The 23,869-nt window shown below is 43.7% G+C and overlaps 1 protein-coding gene across 1 annotated transcript in view; it reads left to right on the top strand.

Annotated features, from left to right (window-relative positions):
• Positions 1–22,521, top strand: part of prtfdc1b (phosphoribosyl transferase domain containing 1b) — a 28,596-nt gene extending 6,075 nt beyond the window's left edge. The window contains exons 3-9 of the mRNA XM_028471943.1: positions 13,481–13,664; positions 13,829–13,894; positions 15,654–15,671; positions 18,500–18,582; positions 18,650–18,696; positions 20,413–20,489; positions 21,730–22,521. Of these exons, the coding sequence (XP_028327744.1) occupies positions 13,481–13,664; positions 13,829–13,894; positions 15,654–15,671; positions 18,500–18,582; positions 18,650–18,696; positions 20,413–20,489; positions 21,730–21,777 (523 nt within the window). The 3' untranslated portion in view covers positions 21,778–22,521. The remainder of the gene's footprint in view (positions 1–13,480; positions 13,665–13,828; positions 13,895–15,653; positions 15,672–18,499; positions 18,583–18,649; positions 18,697–20,412; positions 20,490–21,729) is intronic.
• The last annotated feature ends 1,348 nt before the right edge of the window (positions 22,522–23,869 follow it).

Genomic DNA, 23,869 nt, shown 5'->3' on the forward strand with positions numbered 1-23,869 from the left:
AGGGCTTAAGGAAGTGATATGTGTTTTGATCAGGACAGTGTGAAGGGGGTCCAGTGAGCACGTTGAGGGTTTCATGTTGTGAATGAGAATCTCAACCTGTCTATGTGTGGGGAGGATGAAATGAGAGCATGTTGGTGCTGAGGTTGTGGGAATGAATGGCGTGACATTGCCAGGTGTCAGGTTAGAACGGATAGTAGTGATTTTTGTAGTGAATGTATCAAGGAATTTATTGCACTGGTCATCTGTACAGTTATTTTGCCTCTGGACTGGATGACTGAGAAGATGATTTATTGTTTTAAAGAGCTGTTTTGAATTCCCTGGATTATTGTTGATGATGTTGGAATAGTAATGTGACTGAGTGATTTTGCATATGATCTTTGGTGCTCTCTGTAAGCAGTTTTATAGACAGTCAGACTAGAGGCAACGCAGAGCCTCTCAAGAACTCTCCCAGCCGCTCTCTGTCTACACAGCGCACCAGTGTACCACGGAGCAGAGCGTGTAAATGTTACAGTCCGTGTCTTGAGGGGTGCATGGGCATCAAAACACTCTTACAATCCAGTATTGTAAAGGTCTACAAGTGAGTCAGGAGCAGAGTGATGGGCGGATATGGTCAGGTTTTGTAGGTCATAAGACAGGCGTTCAGGGTTTATGTCTTTTATTTTCCGAAAGCAGATTTTATGTTTAGGCTTATTGAGTGAGGTCAGCAGTGAGAAGTCTAATGATATGGCATTGTGGTTGGATATGCCTAGATCATGTACATGAACATTCTTTACAGGGAAGTTTGTTATGATGAGGTCCAATGTGTGCCCTTTTGTATGGGTAAGGACTGTCACGAGTTGAGTGTATTGAGAAGTTGTAACAGTTTATTATATGCAGTGTATTGACTTGTGGGAGAATCTACATGAACGTTAAAGTCTCCAAGAATTGCCACATTGGTTGATGTTGTGCAAACTGACAGGAGAAACTCATTTATTCTGAAATAAAACTTGGGTGTGGTTTATGAGGATGGTTGTAAGTGGGATGGGTTTTTCGCATGTAAAAGCCAGGCATTCAAATGATGATGGCTTTGGCCAAGTCACAGAGGAAAAGTGTAAATCCTAGCAATAAATAACCGCTAAAGCCCTCCACAACCACTGCCCCTGGCCTTTTCCAAATATGTATAGCCAGAGGGGGCACACTTCATTAAGTGCAGAAAATAATAAAAGGTTTCAAGAAAAAAATGCAAATGCTCAATTAAACCCAGAGCAGTTTTGAGTTTAACATTTGTAAAAACTTGAAAATATTAACCATAAAACTAAGGGACCTGTCTAACAGAAAAAAGCTCAAACTACTAAAATGTTTCATTTAGCCTCAGGAGAACCATGTTCTCCATTTTGTGGAATAGAGACGTGGCCTTTTTGATGTGAAAATGAGCTTTGCAGTTGTTGGTTTGAGTCTTTTTACGCTGTGACGTCATTTTAGAAGGTCTTAAAAGTAACAAGCTCATTTTTAAAATGTAAGAGTAGAAAATACAGATATTTGTTTTAAAAAGTAAGGAGTAAAAGTAGAAAGTCGTCCAAAAAAATCAGTACTCCAGTAAAGTACAGATACCAGAAAAAACTACTTCAGTACAGTAACAGAGTATTTGTACTTTGCTACTTTTCATCTTTGTGTTTTTCCCACTTTGAACGAAGGTGAACTTTAAATCGCCTCCTTCTCCCATCAACCCCCAAATAATCCTGACAAATAACTAGGTTATTCACATTACCCCAGAGTCACAGTCTGAGTTTACCTCCATACTGATGTTATAACCCTAATCCTAACCTAATCCAATAAACAAATAAAACATGTGTTCGTTCACTTTGAAAACAAAAATAAACAAAAAAGAATAATTTTTTTTTTTTTAGCAAAAAATTATTTTCACGATGTGAACTCAGTACATGACGCCGGTTCTCTGAGTAATATGAGTGAGATGTCTCACTATAGGATGCACACACGTGCTGGCAGCCCTCAGAAGCAAAATGTCATTACGCCGAACCTGATTGGCTGGTGATACGTGTCCGTCCGCCGCTGGTAGTCCCACCTACCATAAGTAGCGTGTGCAGGTTATACTCTGTCATTCAAAATAAGCAAACCTCTTCTCACTCACTCAGCAAGAAGGGTTGTCTGGTTAGACATCTCACTCATATTACTCAGAAAACTCGTATTGCAGACAAGATTATCACGCTACACCAGCCCACAGGTCAAGCACTGTTCCAATCAGGAAATGAGAACCGCCCATACCACACATGGAGCGGAGACATCCAGCCTGTAAAAGCAAACAAACGTGAGGGGTGACGACCAGCTCGTGGTAGCGCAGATCCTGAACAGACACTTCCCCTGAACAAGGCCCAGGATGTGGCTAAACCTCGAGTCGAGTGTGCATGCAAACCCACAGGCGGCTGCAGACCCTGCCTCTTAAAAGCCGAAGCAATCGCCTCCACCACCCAGTGTGACAGCCGCTGCTTTGTGCAGGCTTCCCTTAGTGGGGCGGAGCCCAGGAGATGAACAGTGGATCACTCTTCCTGAAGCTCCCAGTCACGTCCATGTAAGCGTGCACCGCACGTACTGGACACAACAAATGAGGCCATTGCTCACCTTGTGAGGGAGAGGAGGCCGTGAGGTCAATAGGAGAACATGAGCACAACACCCTCAGCACAAAGGCCAAGTTGGGCTTCAGCACCATCCACGCATCGCCAGGGAAGAGCTGAGTGCACAACGTGTGCACCGACAGCGCATGGATGTCACTGACATGCTTAGCTGACAGCAGCAACACTGTCTTTAGGGACACAAACTCAAGTCTGCTTGTCCCAATGGTCCAAAAGGAGGACGTTTTAGCCCCTCCAGAACCACAGCCAAATCCCACAGTGGCACCAGCGGCCTAGACACAGGGAGGAGTCTGCATTCTCCTTTCATGAAACGAACGATCAGTGGATGCTTACTTGCCGTTTTATCCCCAAAGCCCACGTGACCGGCAACAATAAGTGCCACATACATTTTCATCGTGGAGAAAGCTCTCTGTCTGTCAATCAGCTCCTGCAGAAATGACAAAATCACTTCCTCTGAACACTGAAAGGGAGCGTGTCCCGTTCGGTGACACCAGCCTTCAAACACCCTCCACTTACAGTCACACAAAGATCTAGTGAAGGAGGCCTGAGCGCTCTGTAAGATGGAAATCACACACTGTGAGAGTCCCACGGCTGACAGATTGCGCCACTCGGGCCAAGCCCACAGCACTAGGCACTCCAGGTGAAGGTGGAAGACCGTGGTTGTATTGCCCATTCTCACCCGGACACGATGTCCCTTGAGGAACTAGAGGAAACGTTTCAGCGAGAGGAACCCCGCTGAAAACTCCAATTAATTTATTTGAGAGTGCTGGAAGTCCACATCCCAATGGCCCCTCACAGACCAACCCTCGTGCACCCCGCCCCAGCCCGTCAGGCTGGCGTTCAAAGTGATCACTTTCCTGGACGTAACGGTGTCCATAGGCATCCCTTGTGTCAGGAAAAGCAGGGTGCACCAGCAGCACAGAGCCCCGGCACACTCTGGTGTGACCATTACTCTCAGGGTTCAGCCCGTATGAGGTCATCCACAGCTGGAATTCTCCCCTGTGGAGGCAAATGAGGCAGCCACCAGCCCGAGTACCGAGAACATAATCTGAATTGAACAGATTTTCCCAGTTGGAAAAGCGTGTGGCATGCCCAGAAAGCTTTTACCCGTCCCATCAAGAGGCATGCCATGAAAGGCCCTGAATGCAGGGATAGCCCCAGGAGGATCATATCCTGTGCTGGGGACAACATGCTCCATTCCACGTTTATCACAAAACCCACTGTCAGACAGGTGAAGTAATAAAATATGCATGTGCGCTCTAGCCTCCGCCTCCGACTGTGCTAAGCAGCCAGTTGTCTGGGCACATGGCGAAGCGGATGTTCTGCTGTCTCAGCGGGGCTGTCGCCTTGTACATGCACCGCACAGACACCCCCAGGCTCAAGAAAGACCCAAAAGGAGCATGCGGTACCCGTAACATATCCCCAGGAAAGTACATACTTTCTGTGGGGAGGATACATGAGGATGTGGGATGTGAACCAAACGCTCTGTCACACCCGGCACAGCAGGAATGCATGCTCAATCATCCTGAACCTGTTTTTCCTGAGATATCTGTTCAGAGCACGCACATACAGGTACATACAGGATCGGGTCGATACTCTCCCAGAGCCCGTGAGTGTATTATACTGGCAAAACAAGGTGGGGCAGCAGCGACTGCATCCTCTCAAGCTTGTCCGTAACACTCAGGGCGGGGCTGCAAGAACGGCCCATCTCTTGCCTCCGAGGGAGAGAGTGGACACCTGCTGCATGTCCACCGAGACAGGCTTCATCTGCGGTGCGGTGGCATCCTCTCTTGGTGGAACAATGTCATCGCATCGTCGCCCGGGGGGAGAGAGCGTGATGACGAGGGCCCTGCTGCTCCTGACCCACCAAGTTGAAACAGCAGGAGCCGACACCACTCTGCTTATTGTGACAGGGTTTGCTTTTTATTTTATTTATTTTTTGTTATTTTTAATAAAACGTCAATCAATCAATCAATCTTTTATTTGTATAGCGCCAAATCATAACCAATGGTATCTCAAGACACTTTACAGTAGAGCAGTCTTAAGGACGGACTCTTCATTTTATGGATACACACATATGCATATATACGTATATACACATACATATGTATCCCACACCCAACATGAATTCATCATGGCGGCAAGGAAAACCTTCTGTTAAGCAGCAGGAACCTTGTGTGGATCCCATTCCTATGATGAACAGCCATCCACGTTATGCTGTGTTGGGTGTGTGCAGAGGAAAGGGTGGAGACAGAGTTGTTGAGACTCTGTAACTCCACACTGAGGATCCCACGGACCTGCAAGACAAAAGCCAGAAGGAGTACAGGAGCAAACACACAGGGAAGAAGCAGACATAGAGGGAGTGTTAGAGAGAGGAATGGGACCCTCTCCGGTCCCTCTCTAACCTAAATGACCTCTCTCTTAACGCCCTCTCCAACCTCTCTCCAACCGAGCACGCCAGACCACCCCCCCGGCAGTCTATGCCTATTGCATCTTAACTATGAGCTATGAACTGGTTCCTAACTAAAAGCTTTACCAAAGAGGAATGTTTTGAGCCTAACCTTAAAGGTAGAGAGGGTGTCTGCCCCCCGAACCGTGGTTGGTAGATGGTTCCAGAGAAGTGGGGCCTGATAACTGAAAGCTCTTCCTCCTATACTACTTTTAGAGACAAATGGAACAACGAGTAGTCCAGCATTTTGAGAGCGTAGTGTTCTGGGGGGATTGTATGGCACTACAAGCTCCTTGAGATAGACTGGTGCCTGTCCATTTAGGGCTTTATAAGTGAGAAGAAGAATCTTGAATTCTATTCTATATTTTATGGGAAGCCAATGCAGAGAGGCTAATACAGGAGTAATGTGATCTCTTCTCCTAGTTTTAGTCAGTACACGTGCTGCAGCATTTTGAACCAGCTGAAGTGTCTTAAGCGACTTGCTCGGGCAGCCTGCTAAAAGAGAATTACAATAATCCAGTCTAGAGGTAACAAAAGCATGGACTAGTTTTTCGGCGTCGCCCTGAGACAGGATAGATCTGATTTTAGCAATGTTACGGAGATGAAAGAAGGCAGTTCTTGAAGTTTGTTTTATGTGAGAGTTGAAGGATAAATCCTGATCAAATAGAACCCCAAGGTTTCTAACAGTTGTGCTTCGTGCCAGAGTAATGCCATCTAGGGCAGTTAGGCTAGCATAGGTTTCTCTAAGGTGTCGTGGGCCCAGTACAATGACCTCAGTCTTGTCTGAGTTAAGAAGAAGAAAATTTTGGTCCATCCAGGCCCTAATGTCCTTTAGACAGGCCTCAAGTTTAGATAGCTGATTTGTCTCACCTGGCTTCATTGATACATACAGTTGGGTATCATCAGCATAGCAGTGAAAGTTAACAGAGTATTGTCACGGCAAATTGCGGTTGACCTCATTTGGAGACATGATTTATGCTCTGGTTGAATGATGGAGTCCAGTCGAAGCATTGATGATTTTATAAAAAATCCATGTTTTCCTGCCTTCCCAGTTTTCCTGCTCTCCACAGCTGCTCCTCATTCCCTCGTCAAGTTGGAGGTTACTTATACTCCCTCTGTTCTGTCAGTCTCTTGCTAGATGGTCAACCAGTTAAGAGAGACTTCAAACTCCTAGAAAGTATTGAGAGTTCCTGTTTTTGATTATTAAGTGTGGAATCTGAGTTCTTTATTAAATAACAAATCCGAGTGGGGAATATTTCAGTTATCTTCCTGGTTTTGTGCGGGGCCCGTTTATTCAATCTTATTTAGATATTTCAGTATCTGTCTACTCCTTCCTGCGTTGCATTTGAGTTCTTCTGTATACCTGTGATAGTACCATCTAGCCAGATATGAACTCAGCATCACAGAAGGAAAGCTCAATGGAGCGGCTAGACAGACTAGAGAAGTGTATGGAGCAACATCAGGCTCAGTTACAATCTGCTACTTCTGATGTTCGTCAGGCAGCTGCAGCTAATGATCAGTCCATTGCTACTCTGTCTGCTCAGATCCAACAGCTGGCAGTTACTGTCACTCAGTTAGTCACTGCTGGTGATCCCAATCCTGCACCAGCTCCGCCCCCCGCTGATCTTGCTCCTCCATTACCAGTCTCTGAACCTCGAGTGGGTACCCGAGAGTGCTATGGTGGTGACCCTGAAGGATGTAATCCTTTTCTGACAAACTGCTCCATACTCTTTGCCCTAAAACCACATACATTTTCCACCGAGAGAGCCAAGGTGGCTTTTGCCATTAATCATCTGACTGAAAGAGCTCGGTTGTGGGGAACGGCTGAGTGGGAGCGACAGATACCTGCTGGTTCTTCCTTCCAGGCCTTTGCTGATGAATTCCGTAAAGTTTTCAGTGAAACCTCTTTAGGTCCGGACGCAGGGGGAGGTCTACTAGGGATGCGACAAGGGGCCCGCACTGTTTCTGATTATTCTATTGAATTCCGGACCCGAGCCCTTCAGAGCCAGTGGAATGCCGCTGCCCAAACGAATGCTTACCTCCTGGGTCTGAATGACTACATCAAAGATGAGCTGGTTTCACATGACCTTCCCTCATCTCTTGATAAATTGATTGAGCTTGCCACCAGATTGGATCGTCGTATCCAAGCCCGACGGCAAGAAAAGAGGCACAGAATTCCTGAGCAACTTCCTGTTCCACGACCACGTCCTCCAGTAGATGTAAACCACTTTCCGGCTCCTCACGATGGTGGTCCCGAGCCTATACAGGTGGGCCGAACCAGTCTTTCGCCAGAGGAGCGAGAACATTGTCGCCAGAGAAATCTCTGCCTTTACTGTGGAAAGCCCGGCCATTACGTTTTCAGATGTCCTGTAAAAGGGGCACGCTCATCAGTAGAAAGGGGAGTACTGATGAGTCTTTCCTCCACACCATCCCCTATCAAACGACCCCACTTCCAGGCTCCCCTGGTGCTCAAACATGGTACTCACACCCTGGCTACTTTGATAGATTCAGGCTCTGATATTTGCCTTTTGGATGAAAACCTGGCCCAACAATTAGAGATCGAAAGTGTTCCTCTTCCAGCATCTGTTCCTGCTAATGCTCTGGACGGCAGACTCCTGGGTACTATCACACATCGCACAGTTCCTGTTCATCTGATACTGGCTGGCAGACACCACGAGACTGTCCAGCTTCACATTCTGAAGACACCACAACATCCTGTTATTCTGGGGTTCCCTTGGCTTCTCCGACATAACCCGCATATCGATTGGTCTACGGGTTCCTTTATTAGTTGGAGTCCGTATTGCCATCAGATCTGCCTGAAACAAGCGATACCAGCACCAGGCGTGCCCATTGGTTCACACAACCAGTTCATCCCCTTACAGGTGACGAAGAAACGAGCGTCCACCAACAAAAAGAATCAAAAACCTCGTGAGTTTTACAACGCGGCTCAAACGGTGGCAAAGAACGAGTCGTTGAAATGTGCTCTCTGCCAATCACAGGCCAGTAAACCCAGTCACGCTCTCACCAGTTCCGAAGTGGTTTCCAGGACGAAGGAGGTGGCGACGCACACTCCGCCTCGGCACAACAACAACGCAGCAGCGGCAGGCCACACCCCTGGCTCCGCCTCCAAAAGGAGACAGAGGAAGTTGGCCGTCAACTTGGAAGCAGCGAAAGTGAACGAAATGGAGAACTCCAGACAGAACGACTTCTCTGGGGAAGAACTGATGGAATTCAACGATAGGATGTTGGTGAGTGAAGAAGAGGAACAAGAACCCGAGACAATCCTGTCCAGCTCCCACATGGTTGCCAGCCTCACATGGGACGTGGAGGAACGGGTCAAAGCTGCTCTGGAGGACAGTCCGGGACCCAGCACTTGCCCTGACAATCTTCTCTTTGTTCCTCAGCAGCTCCGGTCGGATGTTCTGCAATGGGCCCACAGTTCTAAACTCACATGTCACCCTGGTATCCAGCGGACTAAGGAGTTCCTGCGGCAACGGTTTTGGTGGGGTTCCCTGGAGGAAGACACCAGGGGTTTTGTCAAAACCTGTCCTGTATGTAATCAGTCAAAACCTACACACCAAGCACCTGCTGGACATCTTCATTCCCTACCTGTTCCTCATCGACCTTGGTCCCATATATCCCTTGACTTTGTTACCGGCTTACCTGCTTCTGACGGACACACCACCATCCTGACAGTCGTAGATCGTTTTAGTAAGATGGCTCATTTCATTCCTCTTCCTAAACTTCCGTCGGCGAAGGAGACCGCCCAAATTATGTTGCCAAATGTTTTTCGCCTGCACGGACTACCTACTGATATTGTCTCGGATCGGGGTCCACAATTCACCTCCATTTTCTGGCGGGAGTTCTGTTCGCTTCTAGGGGCCACTGTCAGCTTGTCTTCAGGTTACCATCCTCAATCAAATGGCCAAACCGAAAGAATTAACCAACAGATGGAAACCATTTTGCGTTGTATGGCTTCCAAGAGCCCGTCCTCCTGGTCCCAACAGTTACTGTGGGTCGAGTACTCGCATAACACTCTGCAAAGTACGGCCACAGGCCTTTCACCTTTTCAATGTGCGTATGGGTATCAGCCACCCTTATTTCCGTCCCAAGAGAAAGAAGCGTCTTGTCCATCTGTTCAGGCCTTCATCAAACGCTGCTACAGAACCTGGAAACTGGCACGGAAAGCCCTGCTCCGGTCAGCACATCGTTACTCTGCTTCTGCTAATCGCCGCCGCACTGAGGCTCCTGTATACCAAGTAGGCTAGATGGTTTGGCTTTCCACAAAGGATCTCCCTCTTAGAGTTGAGTCCAAGAAACTCGCTCCAAGGTTTATTGGCCCTTTTGAAGTTGAGAAGGTGGTCAACCCTGTGGCTGTGCGTCTCAAGTTACCCAGGGCCATGCGCATTAATGCCACTTTCCATGTCTCGAAGGTTAAACCTGTCCATGAAAGTCCTCTTGTCTCCGGTCCCTGCCGTGGCAGCGGGGAGACGAGGGCGTGGGGGAACTTTGGCTCCCATCGCTCTCCCTGAGGCCTGGACTGTGCAGCGTTGGACACGTAGACACAGGTGACAACCAACATCTCCAACCACATGGCCGGGTCCTGAGTCGGCTTAAAAACCTTGCACAGCTCAGCCTGATAAGCTGTGAGCAGAGGGTGGATATTGAGCGCTCTGGCCGTAAGCACCACCGCCTTGTAAGCTTTCTCAGTCAGGGCTGACTGGAGATGGGTCAGACTTGGATGGCAGGCTCGGCCTCCGGGAGGGCACTGCTGACAGTCGTGGAAGCAGGTGCGCCGCAACAAGTGGCTCTACCAGAGGTAAGTGGAGCAGACCCAGGGGGAAATTGCCTTGATACACCCTTCGCAGTGGGAAACCTTTTCCCCCTTTTTCCCCATAGCAGGACCAGGTGGTCTCAGCTATATCTTGATGCCACAGTGACAGTATCTCTCCTCCGAACCCCTGGTGTGCGGGGCTTTGTTCTCCATCTCTCGCGCACCGGTGTGAAGGCAGAGAGGGAGAGGTGGTTAGCTAACGCTAACACGTGTCAGCTAGCTGGTGTGCTAACCGGAGAAAACCAACGTCTATGGTGAGACGGCAATGGCAGTGGTGGACCGAGCCGTCAACTGGTTTGTTAACGTCTGGGACTCAACAGCCATGGTGGGGCGTCGAATGCAGGGCTGGACCGAGCGTGGAGGCAAGGAAGCACTCACTAGTCAACCTGGAGTGGTCGAAAGCAAAAGCATTCACCAGCAGCGCCCGGAGACAGAATCTAAAAAAGGATATGTCTGCAGACGGTTAAGCAACTGAGTGAGAGGAGATGTTTGAATGGAGCTTGCAAATCTTTTGGTAGTTGGGACGTTTCACCAACCAATCAGGATTAGCGTAATGAGATTGTGCTTCTGAAGGCTACAGCAGGCCCTGCATCCCATAGTGAGATATCGAACGAGTATTATGAGAGAGAACACATTTACACATCTATTGAACTAACGAGGAACAACAAGAACAAGGACAATAACTAAGGAGTCCAGGTATGTCCGCTCAACACACAGTTTTTGTGTATTTTTTTGTGTTTTTCTTCACTTTTGTGTATTTTCTTATTGTTTGTGTTTTTTTTATTGTATTATTCTCTGTTCACCTCATGTGAGATCATGTGGAAAGTCATGAGGGAAATAAGTGTACGGATGTCGTATTATCTGATTCTTTCTAACAGGAGACAGTCACTTCTTGATTTCTGAGAATCTGTTGATATAAGTGTGTGTGTGTGTGTGTGTGTGTGTGTGTGTGTGTGTGTGTGTGTGTGTGTGTGCGTGCGTGCGTGCGTGCGTGCGTGCGTGCGTGCGTGCGTGTGTGTGTGTGTGTGTGTGCCCTCACTCCACACATGGCAGCAAGAACGTAAGAAAATATTAGTGACATTGTATTTTCAGCATATTTCAAACATGTTCAACAATCTTTGCTATGAATCAAACTGTGACCAGTCTAAAAGCTAATGTACGCTGGTTAAATATTACACATGTTGCTTTAGCTAACGATCATCAATCACTCACGTTAGATTCTAATGTCTTTTATCAATATTGAAATCATAGGCAGAGCTTGAGATTCTTACCAGGGAGCAAAAGGAAAAATAGAATTAAATATATAGACCATCTAAAGATTCATGCCAATCACAATGCGAGAAACATATACAATAATGTAAAAATGATTAGTAACATCATTGATAATGTTAACGACAAAAATGTGCGTCAACGCGTCGTTTAATGTCATCATGACCTTCAGGGGGCAGTGTCGCTCCACGCTTGTGAAGAGCCACAGAAGAAGAACCAACCTAAAGCCTCAAAAGTTAGGGACTATTTCATATACTACACACCTGAGGTAGAACTAACATCTGTGACATCAAACTAACAGTAATATGTTAGAATCAAATCAGCAGAAAAAAATATTTTATATATGAAAACAAATCAATAACGTAGCCTTAAAAGGAAAATGAAGGTCACATGACTCAAGCAACAAAAATAAGTTGTATTTTTAAAGGAACAAGAATATATATATATATATCATACAGTTACTGTGTTTTGTGGCACTTAAAACATTTGTATATTATGTACATTATATTAAGATTTGTATTCTTTCAAATGAATTTGGGAAAACTGTAATAAAAACAGTGGACTGGGGGGTTTTGGTGCAATGCTCCATTTAATGTTTTTTAATGTTTTTTATTGTTGTTTAATGTTGTTTATTGTTGTTTAATGTTTTTTATTGTTGTTTAATGTTGTTTAATGTTGTTTATTGTTGTTTATTGTTGTTTAATATTTTTTATTGTTGTTTAATGTTGTTTATTGTTGTTTATTGTTGTATAATGTTTTTTTTTATTGTTGTTTAATGTTGTTTATTGTTGTTTATTGTTATTTAATGTTTTTTATTGTTGTTTAATGTTGTTTATTGTTGTTTATTGTTGTTTAATGTTGTTTATTGTTGTTTAATGTCGTTTATTGTTGTTTAATGTTTTTATTGTTGTTTAATGTTGTTTATTGTTGTTTTATGTTTTTTATTGTTGTTTAATGTTGTTTATTGTTGTTTAATGTTGTTTAATGTTGTTTATTGTTGTTTATTGTTGTTTAATGTTGTTTAATGTTGTTTAATGTTATTTAATGTTGTTTTATGTTTTTTATTGTTGTTTAATGTTGTTTAATGTTGTTTATTGTTGTTTAATGTTTTTTTTATTGTTGTTTAATGTTGTTTAATGTTTTTATTGTTGTTTAATGTTGTTTATTGTTGTTTTATGTTGTTTAATGTTGTTTATTGTTGTTTATTGTTGTTTAATGTTGTTTAATGTTTTTTTTATTGTTGTTTAATGTTGTTTATTGTTGTTTTATGTTGTTTAATGTTGTTTATTGTTGTTTAATGTTGTTTAATGTTTTTTTTATTGTTGTTTAATGTTGTTTATTGTTGTTTAATGTCGTTTATTGTTGTTTAATGTTTTTATTGTTGTTTAATGTTGTTTATTGTTGTTTTATGTTTTTTATTGTTGTTTAATGTTGTTTATTGTTGTTTAATGTTGTTTAATGTTGTTTATTGTTGTTTATTGTTGTTTAATGTTGTTTAATGTTATTTAATGTTGTTTTATGTTTTTTATTGTTGTTTAATGTTGTTTAATGTTGTTTATTGTTGTTTAATGTTTTTTTTATTGTTGTTTAATGTTGTTTAATGTTTTTATTGTTGTTTAATGTTGTTTATTGTTGTTTTATGTTGTTTAATGTTGTTTATTGTTGTTTATTGTTGTTTAATGTTGTTTAATGTTTTTTTTATTGTTGTTTAATGTTGTTTATTGTTGTTTTATGTTGTTTAATGTTGTTTATTGTTGTTTAATGTTGTTTAATGTTTTTTTTATTGTTGTTTAATGTTGTTTATTGTTGTTTTATGTTGTTTAATGTTGTTTATTGTTGTTTAATGTTGTTTAATGTTGTTTATTGTTGTTTATTGTTGTTTAATGTTTTTTATTGTTGTTTAATGTTGTTTATTGTTGTTTAATGTTGTTTATTGTTGTTTATTGTTGTTTAATGTTGTTTATTGTCTTTTTATGTTGTTTAATGTTGTTTATTGTTGTTTTATGTTGTTTAATGTTGTTTATTGTTGTTTATTGTTGTTTAATGTTTTTTATTGTTGTTTAATGTTGTTTATTGTTGTTTATTGTTGTTTAATGTTTTTTATTGTTGTTTAATGTTGTTTATTGTTGTTTATTGTTGTTTTATGTTGTTTAATGTTGTTTATTGTTGTTTATTGTTGTTTAATGTTTTTTATTGTTGTTTAATGTTGTTTATTGTTGTTTATTGTTGTTTAATGTTGTTTATTGTCTTTTAATGTTGTTTAATTTTTTTTTTTATTGTTGTTTAATGTTGTGGTTTCAGGGCTGAGCGTCTGGCGAGGAACATCATGGATGACCTCGGGGACCATGACATCGTGGTGCTGTGTGTGCTGAAGGGAGGTTATCAGTTCTGTGCCGACCTGGTGGACAGGATCAAAGCTCTGAGCCGTAACTCTAACCGTACCATCCCCATGAGGGTCCACTTCATCCGGCTCAGGAGCTACCTGGTGTGTGTGTGTGTGTGTGTGTGTGTGTGTGTGTGCGTGTGCGTGTGCGTGTGCGTGTGTGTGTGTGTGTGCGTGTGCGTGTGTGTGTGCGTGCGCGCGTGTGTGTGTGTGTGTTCCTAATAAATTTATGATATTTATGCTGTAAATTGTTTATGTGTGAACAGAACGACCAGTCCACTGAGGATCTTCAGATCGTGGGAGCAGAGGACTTGTCTTTTTTATCAGGAAAGGTATTTAAAGCTGCAGTGTCAGTGTGCTGCCTGTAGGGGGCAGCTCTGCATCAACAATGTGAGCCGCAATGATGACGTCACAGCTGCTGGGGTTCATATGGGTGTTTGTTGTCATTTTGTGGATTTTTTATGTAATTCTTTGTATTTGAGTCATTTCGTGTTTTTAGGGGTCATTTAGTTCATTTTTGTTGCTTTGTGGGCTTTGGAGTCATTTTGTGTGTCTGTGAGTTTTTGGAGTCAATCCTGTCCATGTTATAGTTATTCAACAATATTAGTTTATTGTCTTGAGTCTGACTTTGTTTGTGTGGGTGTATTTTCTCTAAATGTTCCTGTGAGCCACACTCTACCAGGTACCAATGGTTTAGCATCGAGCTAACAAATGTCTTATTGAACTGTTTGAGTAAACAACATGCTAACCCAGTGTTTCTGTTTTTTAAAGGATGCTAACATTGGATAAAGTGGTTCTTGTAGCTTCTGTGAACTGATTCAGTCAACCTTTACGGAAAACCTCAAATTAGGACCCAGAACCCCTCCCACCTTAGCCCGACCCTCCAAATCCCCTACACCTAGCCTAGCGTTAGCGTAACACTAGCCTAACATTAGTTTAGCATTAGCCTAGCATTAGCTTATCATTCTCTTAGCACCAACCCAGAATTAGCTTAACACTAGCCTAGCATTAGCTTAACACTAGCCTAACATTAGTTTAGCATTAGCTTATCATTCTCTTAGCACCAACCCAGCATTAGCTTAACACTAGCCTAACATTATCTTAGAATTAACTTTGCATCAGCACTAGCTGAGCATTAACTTAACATTAACTGAGTATTACCATTAGTATTAGCTTAACTTAACACTAACCTAGTATTAGCCTAGCATTAGCTTAACACTAGCCTACCATTAGTTTAGCACTAGCCTAGTATTAACATTAGTATTAGCCTCACACTAGCTTAGCATTAATGTAGCATTAGCCTGATATTAACATTTGTATTAGCTCAACGTTAGCTTAGGTATTAGCTCAACATTAGCATAGATATTAGCGTTAGCATTTATCTAGCATTCGCCTAGCATTATCTTAGCATTGGCCTAGCATTAGCTTAGTATTAGCTTACTTTGGAGGTAACGGTGTACCTGGAGAAATCCCATGCATGCATGAGGAGAACATGCTGAAAGAACCCAAGTGTCCAACCCAGGGTCTGAACCCAGGACCTTCTTGCTGTGAGGTGGACGTGCTAACCACTAACCCACCGTGAGCCCGAATCAGAAAATATGATGAACAATGTAGAAATGGGTTGAAAAACATAGATAACAACTACGACACGTTAGAAAAAACATTTAAAGTAGAAAAAGAAAAGAAAAGTGAAATAAGCTGAAGAATATTGAAATGGGTTGAAGTATTTGTAGTGACATTTTGAAAGCTTCATGTATAAATAGGGCCCAGTTGTCTCCACTTGATTAGACAGACATCTGTAGAATTCCAGTTATTCCAGTGTGACATTCAGAGCTCTGCTGAGAGGAACACGCTGAGACCTTTACATCACCTCACCACTCTCATCAAACCATGCTAACCTGTCAGAGATTATTCATATCTATGTTTGTTACATGTCACCAAAGCCATTTCAGTGTGCATTGCATTGTGGGATGTGGAGTTTATCTGTCTTTATCTGATCAAAACAACCATGTCTTTGTTTGGCAGCTTTGATTGATTTGTGTGTAACTAATAGTGTGTTCTTGTCTCCTCCTCCTAACACGCTGCCATAAGAACGTCCTGATCGTGGAGGTGAGTGAACATTCTCATGGGTGCACCTACAGGAGCACCTATGGGTGCACCTGTGGGTGCACCTGTAGGTGCTCCCATGGTCAGCGTGATGGTCTTCATTAGTCTGACCCACAGTGGAAAAAGCAGCTCTCTAAACGTCTTCTGTTAGCTTGTTAGCATGCTAAAAGGCTAACAGATGTTTGTGTTCCTACTGTACCATCACATACACCAGAGGTTTATTCCATAAAACAGATTATGTTCAAACTCTGAGTATGTTCAGGCTTAAATGAGGGAAACTGAGTATCTCATTCCTAATCGTGAGGTATGTTCTTCTCTGACTATGTTACCATGGCAACATTGTCCGTCAACTAAACCTGGTCACTGACAGGTTTTATCAAAGAAACCCTGGGTTTCTACCTGGCTCCGCCCACCTGAACACCGTTTCTGAACATTTTAATGAACCTTAACACTTTTCTCTGAAACACTTTAGTGACATCACACACCACAGACGTGTTCACATCATTACTAATGTTGTGTTGATTTACGTTTTTTTTTTGTGCGCCTTTAGAACAGGATCATATTCATCAAATACAGGCTTATTTCACCCATTACAGTGAATAAATCACTATATCCGGGTGGTTGCCATGGCAGCTCAACTCATCTCTGATCCATTGATGATGGCTTTTTATCACGCGTGCACATCAGTAACCTAAGGTTTACATACTCAGAGTTGATTGATCCACTTCATACCAACTGTAATGAATCAGATACACAGAGTTTACCATGGAGGGTATGTTGACCTAGAGTTTATGGATAGACTCAGAGTTTGTTAACCCTCCTTTATGGAACACAAATCAGGAGTTCGCAACCTTGGGTCAGGACCTCATTTTTGTTCACGAGACACTGGAAGGGCGTCCCCAGATACCTTCAAGAAACTAAGAATATTTGAGCCCGTTTTTGCTTTTTTTTCCCCTTGCAATATTTTAATGTACTTTCATCACTTTCCATATTTTTGCTTCTTTTAATGTATTTTTGCTACATTTCTCCCATTTCTGACACTTCTACATCACATTTAATGTCTTTTCTACACATTTTTTCCACTTTCCAGACATGTTCATCACTTATAAACCATTTCTACCACTTTTACACCTAATGTCACATATGTTGATCTATTATTAACACTTTTAATCTCTTTTCAACATATTTCATCATTATTTTATGTCATCCCTATTATTTGCCAGTTGAAACAAACTGTTCCTAATTTTTAAATTAGTTTAAAAAACTTTGCAACATTTTATTAGTGAATAAAACCATGATTTCCATCTTTAAGATGATTATAATAATAATAATAAACGTTCCTGGATAACAGTGGATATTATTCAGATGAATAAATAAATGTGGTTATCACAGATTCATAGAACAATGGACCATCATTTTACTGACTTTATGGATGGACCCCAAAAATCTCTCCTTTATTCCCCCTTATAGATGGTCCTGTCTCCACATGACTGTTCTTCAATGTTCATGTCTGTGTTCAACCACCTTCAGCAACAATGGGGGTCCCTGCTCTATGGGACCTTTATTTTGGAGGGTCCCCGCTCTCTGGGACCTTTATTTTTGGAGGGTCCCCGCTCTCTGGGACCTTTATTTTGGAGGGTCCCCGCTCTCTATGGGACCTTTATTTTGGAGGGTCCCCGCTTTCTGGAGCCTTTATTTTGGAGGCTCCACGCTCTCTGAGACCTTTATTTTTGGAGGGTCCCCCTGCTCTCTGGAACCTTTATTTTGGAGGGTCCCCACTCTCTGGAACCTTTATTTTGGAGGGTCCCCACTCTCTGGGACCTTTATTTTGGAGGGTCCCCACTCTATGGGACCTTTATTTTGGAGGGTCCCCACTCTCTGGGACCTTTATTTTGGAGGGTCCCCACTCTCTGGGACCTTTATTTTTGGAGGGTCCCCGCTCTCTGGGACCTTTTATTTTGGAGGGTCCCCACTCTCTGGGACCTTTATTTTTGGAGGGTCCCCGCTCTCTGGGACCTTTATTTTGGAGGGTCCCCGCTCTCTGGGACCTTTATTTTGGAGGGTCCCCGCTCTCTATGGGACCTTTATTTTTGGAGGGTCCCCGCTCTCTGGGACCTTTATTTTGGAGGGTCCCCGCTCTCTATGGGACCTTTATTTTGGAGGGTCCCCGCTTTCTGGAGCCTTTATTTTGGAGGCTCCACGCTCTCTGAGACCTTTATTTTTGGAGGGTCCCCCTGCTCTCTGGAACCTTTATTTTGGAGGGTCCCCACTCTCTGGAACCTTTATTTTGGAGGGTCCCCACTCTCTGGGACCTTTATTTTGGAGGGTCCCCACTCTATGGGACCTTTATTTTGGAGGGTCCCCACTCTCTGGGACCTTTATTTTGGAGGGTCCCCACTCTCTGGGACCTTTATTTTTGGAGGGTCCCCGCTCTCTGGGACCTTTTATTTTGGAGGGTCCCCACTCTCTGGGACCTTTATTTTTGGAGGGTCCCCGCTCTCTGGGACCTTTATTTTGGAGGGTCCCCGCTCTCTGGGACCTTTATTTTGGAGAGTCCCCACTCTCTGGCACTTTAATTTTGGGGGTTGTGAGCTGAACACATTGAGAACCAATGGTCTAACCTCAGAGGTCACACTATTGAAGGTCATACATTTGCTATGTTCCCCAGATTGAGAAGCGTTGTCCACATTTTATAGAACCAATAACATCTATTGTTGGTAATGAGGCAGTTGCTAATGTTGCTAATGTTCTTCATCTGTGGTTTCTCTGGAGACCAGATTCATATAATAATGTGTTTGTCATGAATGTTTAATGATATCTTCTCTCCTCAGGCTATCGTTGGCACAGGTAAAACCATGAAGACTCTCCTGCAGCATGTTGAGGCCTTCAGGCCCAAACTGATCAAAGTGGCTGGGTGAGGTCAGAGTGGATGTGTGTGTTGGTTGGAGGAGGAGAACTTACCATGACTGTGTCTCCCTCAGGCTGCTGGTGAAGAGAGTGGCCTCCAGCCTGGCCTGTGTTCCTGACTGTATGTACCTACATTTACCACACTATGTTCTCCAGTGGTTCCTATCACACTATGTTCTCCAGTGGTTCCTACCACACTATGTTCTCCAGTGGTTCCTACCACACTATGTTCTCCACGTGGTACCTACCACACTATGTTCTCCAGTGGTTCCTACCACACTATGTTCTCCAGTGGTTCCTACCACACTATGTTCTCCAGTGGTTCCTACCACACTATGTTCTCCACGTGGTACCTACCACACTATGTTCTCCAGTGGTTCCTACCACACTATGTTCTCCAGTGGTTCCTACCACACTCTGTTCTCCACGTGGTACCTACCACACTATGTTCTCCAGTGGTACCTACCACACTATGTTCTCCAGTGGTTCCTACCACACTCTGTTCTCCACGTGGTACCTACCACACTATGTTCTCCAGTGGTTCCTACCACACTATGTTCTCCAGTGGTTCCTACCTCACTATGTTCTCCAGTGGTTCCTATCACACTCTGTTCTCCACGTGGTACCTACCACACTATGTTCTCCAGTGGTTCCTACCTCACTATGTTCTCCAGTGGTTCCTACCACACTCTGTTCTCCACGTGGTACCTACCACACTATGTTCTCCAGTGGTACCTACCACACTATGTTCTCCAGTGGTTCCTACCACACTATGTTCTCCAGTGGTTCCTACCACACTATGTTCTCCACGTGGTACCTACCACACTATGTTCTCCAGTGGTTCCTACCACACTATGTTCTCCAGTGGTTCCTACCACACTATGTTCTCCAGTGGTTCCTACCACACTATGTTCTCCAGTGGTTCCTACCACACTATGTTCTCCACGTGGTACCTACCACACTATGTTCTCCAGTGGTTCCTACCACACTATGTTCTCCAGTGGTTCCTACCACACTATGTTCTCCAGTGGTTCCTACCACACTATGTTCTCCACGTGGTACCTACCACACTATGTTCTCCAGTGGTTCCTACCACACTATGTTCTCCAGTGGTTCCTACCACACTCTGTTCTCCACGTGGTACCTACCACACTATGTTCTCCAGTGGTACCTACCACACTATGTTCTCCAGTGGTTCCTACCACACTCTGTTCTCCACGTGGTACCTACCACACTATGTTCTCCAGTGGTTCCTACCACACTATGTTCTCCAGTGGTTCCTACCTCACTATGTTCTCCAGTGGTTCCTATCACACTCTGTTCTCCACGTGGTACCTACCACACTATGTTCTCCAGTGGTTCCTACCTCACTATGTTCTCCAGTGGTTCCTACCACACTCTGTTCTCCACGTGGTACCTACCACACTATGTTCTCCAGTGGTTCCTACCACACTATGTTCTCCAGTGGTTCCTACCTCACTATGTTCTCCAGTGGTTCCTATCACACTCTGTTCTCCACGTGGTACCTACCACACTATGTTCTCCAGTGGTTCCTACCTCACTATGTTCTCCAGTGGTTCCTACCACACTCTGTTCTCCACGTGGTACCTACCACACTATGTTCTCCAGTGGTTCCTATCACACTATGTTCTCCAGTGGTTCCTACCTCACTATGTTCTCCAGTGGTTCCTATCACACTATGTTCTCCAGTGGTTCCTACCACACTATGTTCTCCAGTGGTTCCTATCACACTATGTTCTCCACGTGGTACCTACCACACTATGTTCTCCTCTCCATCACTGAACTGTTGTCATGTAATCATGATTCTGTCCTTCAGATACTGGCTTTGAGATCCCTGATCGCTTCGTGGTGGGATACGCCCTAGACTACAACGAGTTCTTCAGAGATCTAGACGTAAGCCATGCAGAGATGACTTTACACGCTTTACTAACTCAGGCCTGGAACAGACCTCTTTTATTCCTCCATCAACTTTGAAACAAGTGGCACAATCTTTTGTGCTGCTGAGTTCTGTTCAGTAATCTGGTCTGCAACAACTAAATCTGATCTAAGTGGCTTCATGTTTCCCAGAACAAGGCTGCTGGTCTAGCTTTGAGGTGTCCCTACAGGACGTTATCACAGCCCCTCATTGAAACTAAAATGTAGTATCATTTACTAATATTTACTAAGAAGATTATTTTAACTGTTTAACTGAGATTATTTCAAGAAAAGATTGAATTCTCCCATCATATCATACATTTGTACAATACTTAACATGCTTCAAACTTGTTTGATATCACAAATTTCTACAAACTCTGAGCTTTATAACACTGTCAATCATTCTCATTGGTCAAATCATTGCTGAATAACACCCATGGGTAACGGCACCAAAGAGCGGAATGAAAAACAGCATTACGCATGGCACAGCAGAAACCTGAATAAAACTGGATAAATGTTTATTTCAAGCCAAATTGCAACACCTAGTGGTCAAACATAAGACTAACAATGATTTGAATCAATGTGACTGACATATTACAGTTATACACTTGTTTCTAAACTTGTGGAAAACTTTGGTAAAGTTGAGGCAAAGTGGGCTTCAGCCTGAACTTTTTTGTACAAAAACATATATCTTTGGTCTAATGTTTATTATTATCACCAAACATGCTGCAGTTGATGTCCATACATTAGTTTAATTATTTCTGCTTTTATAGCCTTCGCTAATGAGAATTGACTTTATATTTGATGTAAATCTCTAGGTTTTTTTTGGGCGGTCTACATATTTCTGTATTTAAAACATGGTTTATTGTCACTCAGTATCATATATTTCCAAAATTTCACATAATCTGTAACCACTAAGGGTCCTTCTGAAATCTGCACAAAGATTTGTCATGTAGGTCATGTAAAAGATTAGAAATATGGGTTTGTGATTTTCAGGGAAAATATATTAGCTTCCACCATGGTGGAAGCTAATATACAAGAATAAACAGTAAATATACTAGAATATATTTGAAAATATTTTTGAGTTTATTTGTTTCTAATGAACAAAAAAACACATCCGTTCATTATCTGGATCTAGAACTGTCATACGTGTGCTAGCACAATGCTGCATGTGGCTTGGGTTTACAGGACTTCTCTTTTCCTTTCCTCTCATTTGCAGCACATTTGTGTGATCAGTGAAAAGGGGAAGCTCAAGTATAAAATCTGAATCCAGCTGATGGGACGAGGACCCGTAGTAAAGACTAGACAAGGATCCTGGAGTAGAGACGAGGACCTCAAGTAGAGACTAGACGAGTGCCTGCTGCTGCTGTAACATCTGATTCTGTTTACTTATCACATTCCTGTATCTGACCCTCATCGATGTTTAGCTGCTAACGTTAAGCTAACACTAGCTTTAGCCTGTCAGTGGGACTCTGTCCTTGGACAGTTCAGTTCTGTCTTTGTAATCAAGCAATAAGTTCCTGGTTCCTGGTGGAGCTCAGGGTGAAGCACTAATGTCTGTCTTGTTATTACTAACTTTCAATTCAATTCAACTTTATTTATATAGTGCAGAATACAACAAAATTATCTCAAAGCACTTAACAATATAATATTCATAGTAAGAAAGAAAGAACCCCATAAGATCCACATGAAAAAGCATTTAGCGACAGCGACTGGTTGGGTCTAGTGAACAGAAGGGTGATCAGAACAGGACAGAAAGATTGAACATCAGTGTCCTAGTTGAGCCATGAACATCAACCAGGAACTGCCAGCTTCCATGTTCTGTTTAGATGGGAAGATACTGAAATGTTTGTAAAGCACTTTGTGGTTTTTAACTGTGAAAAGCTTTCTATAAATAAAGATTACAGAAAAGAGAGCGTATGGTGAGGAGAAGCCACAGACTGCAGGAAAAACATGATACACTTGTTCCTAGTGGTTAGGGTAATATAAACATTAAACATCATGCAGCCTCCTTCATGCTCAAATGCTACCACCACAGGCAAGGTTCTATATGTTAATGTTTTGTGAGATGTCCCGCTATGGGATGCGACCTCTGTCTACATTCCTCAGAAGCACTGTATTTCACTATGCCAATCCTGATTGGCCGGTGAAGCGCGACAGTTCCCTGGGAGACTTTCCCACCTCCTATAAAAGGAGGACATGGACAGGTGCGCACCATTCAAAGACCAGTTTAACTGTCTGCAGAGCGGATTTTTGTTCTTTCCAGTCTTCAAACACTGGCAGGACTACCGCCTGCTTAAGGCCACACCAGGTTGAGAAGGTAAGTATAACAGCTCTTACCTTGCTCTACTTGGTGAGTGCTGTCCTGAGCCTCCGAGCCTCAGCTCCGGCTGACTGCTCCTTTCAACGCTCCCGCTTTGGTGCGCGCATTGGTCTGCAGTGGCCTCTCACTCTAGTAACAGCCCCGCTGCTAGCTCTATGCCCCAAGGCTGGAACTCACAGACCTCAGCACACATGCCTTTGGGCACCTGTGCACATTGGTCTCCCTCCTGGGCCCTCACTGCAATGTACGGCCCGGCTATAACTCCATACCGTGGTATCCGAGCTTCCAAACTCCAGCGACCCAGCTGCCGTTCGAAACACAATGCTGTCCTCGACGTCTTGGATGTTCCAGCGCACGTTGGCCTGCATCCTCGCTAGCTCCTGTGTTAGCCGTTACGTGGTAGCGCAAGCTAATCCACCTGCTTTTCTTGCCTGCTTCGAGGGGTAATGCAGGCCGAGAGGGACGGGGTGCAATGTGGCTCGCCTTTGTCCATGTGGTGAGAGAATCTCCAACAAGGACGGGTACGAGGCCTGCCAGAGCTGTCTGGGCATTGAACATGCCCGAATGGCAGTCGAGTCCCCGGGCTCATGTCAGCACTGTGCGGTGTTAAACACCCGGTGCCTCCACAGGAGACTGGCATGTCTTTTGAGCAGGTCAGAGCAGGGCCCCTTTTCCTCTGTGCCCGGCATTCCTGCCGCAGTGGACGAAGAAAATGTGGACGCTGCAGCTGCTCAGGGCTCCAGCTGAGGCTATCAGCTGAACCTGGCAGATGCTTTCCCACTTGATGAGGATGTCCTTGTTAAAGACTGTGGAGAGTAAAATCGGACTATCTCCAGTCAGACCTGTCCTGTAGGACTTAAGCGGCCGCTGCCCTCTCGGTCAGGGCTATGAATGTCCTTTCCTTCCTCACCACCTATCAGGGCAAACTTTGTGAGGATTTCGCTATGTCTCAGGACCCAGCGATAATGGAGGAGATATCCATGGTTGTCGATGTGTGTCTCTGTACCCAAGCCTGCTCACTGCAGTCTATGGGAAA

This window comes from Gouania willdenowi, chromosome 17 (genome assembly GCF_900634775.1).
Source record: "Gouania willdenowi chromosome 17, fGouWil2.1, whole genome shotgun sequence".
In the NCBI taxonomy this organism is placed as follows: Eukaryota; Metazoa; Chordata; class Actinopteri; order Blenniiformes; family Gobiesocidae; genus Gouania; species Gouania willdenowi.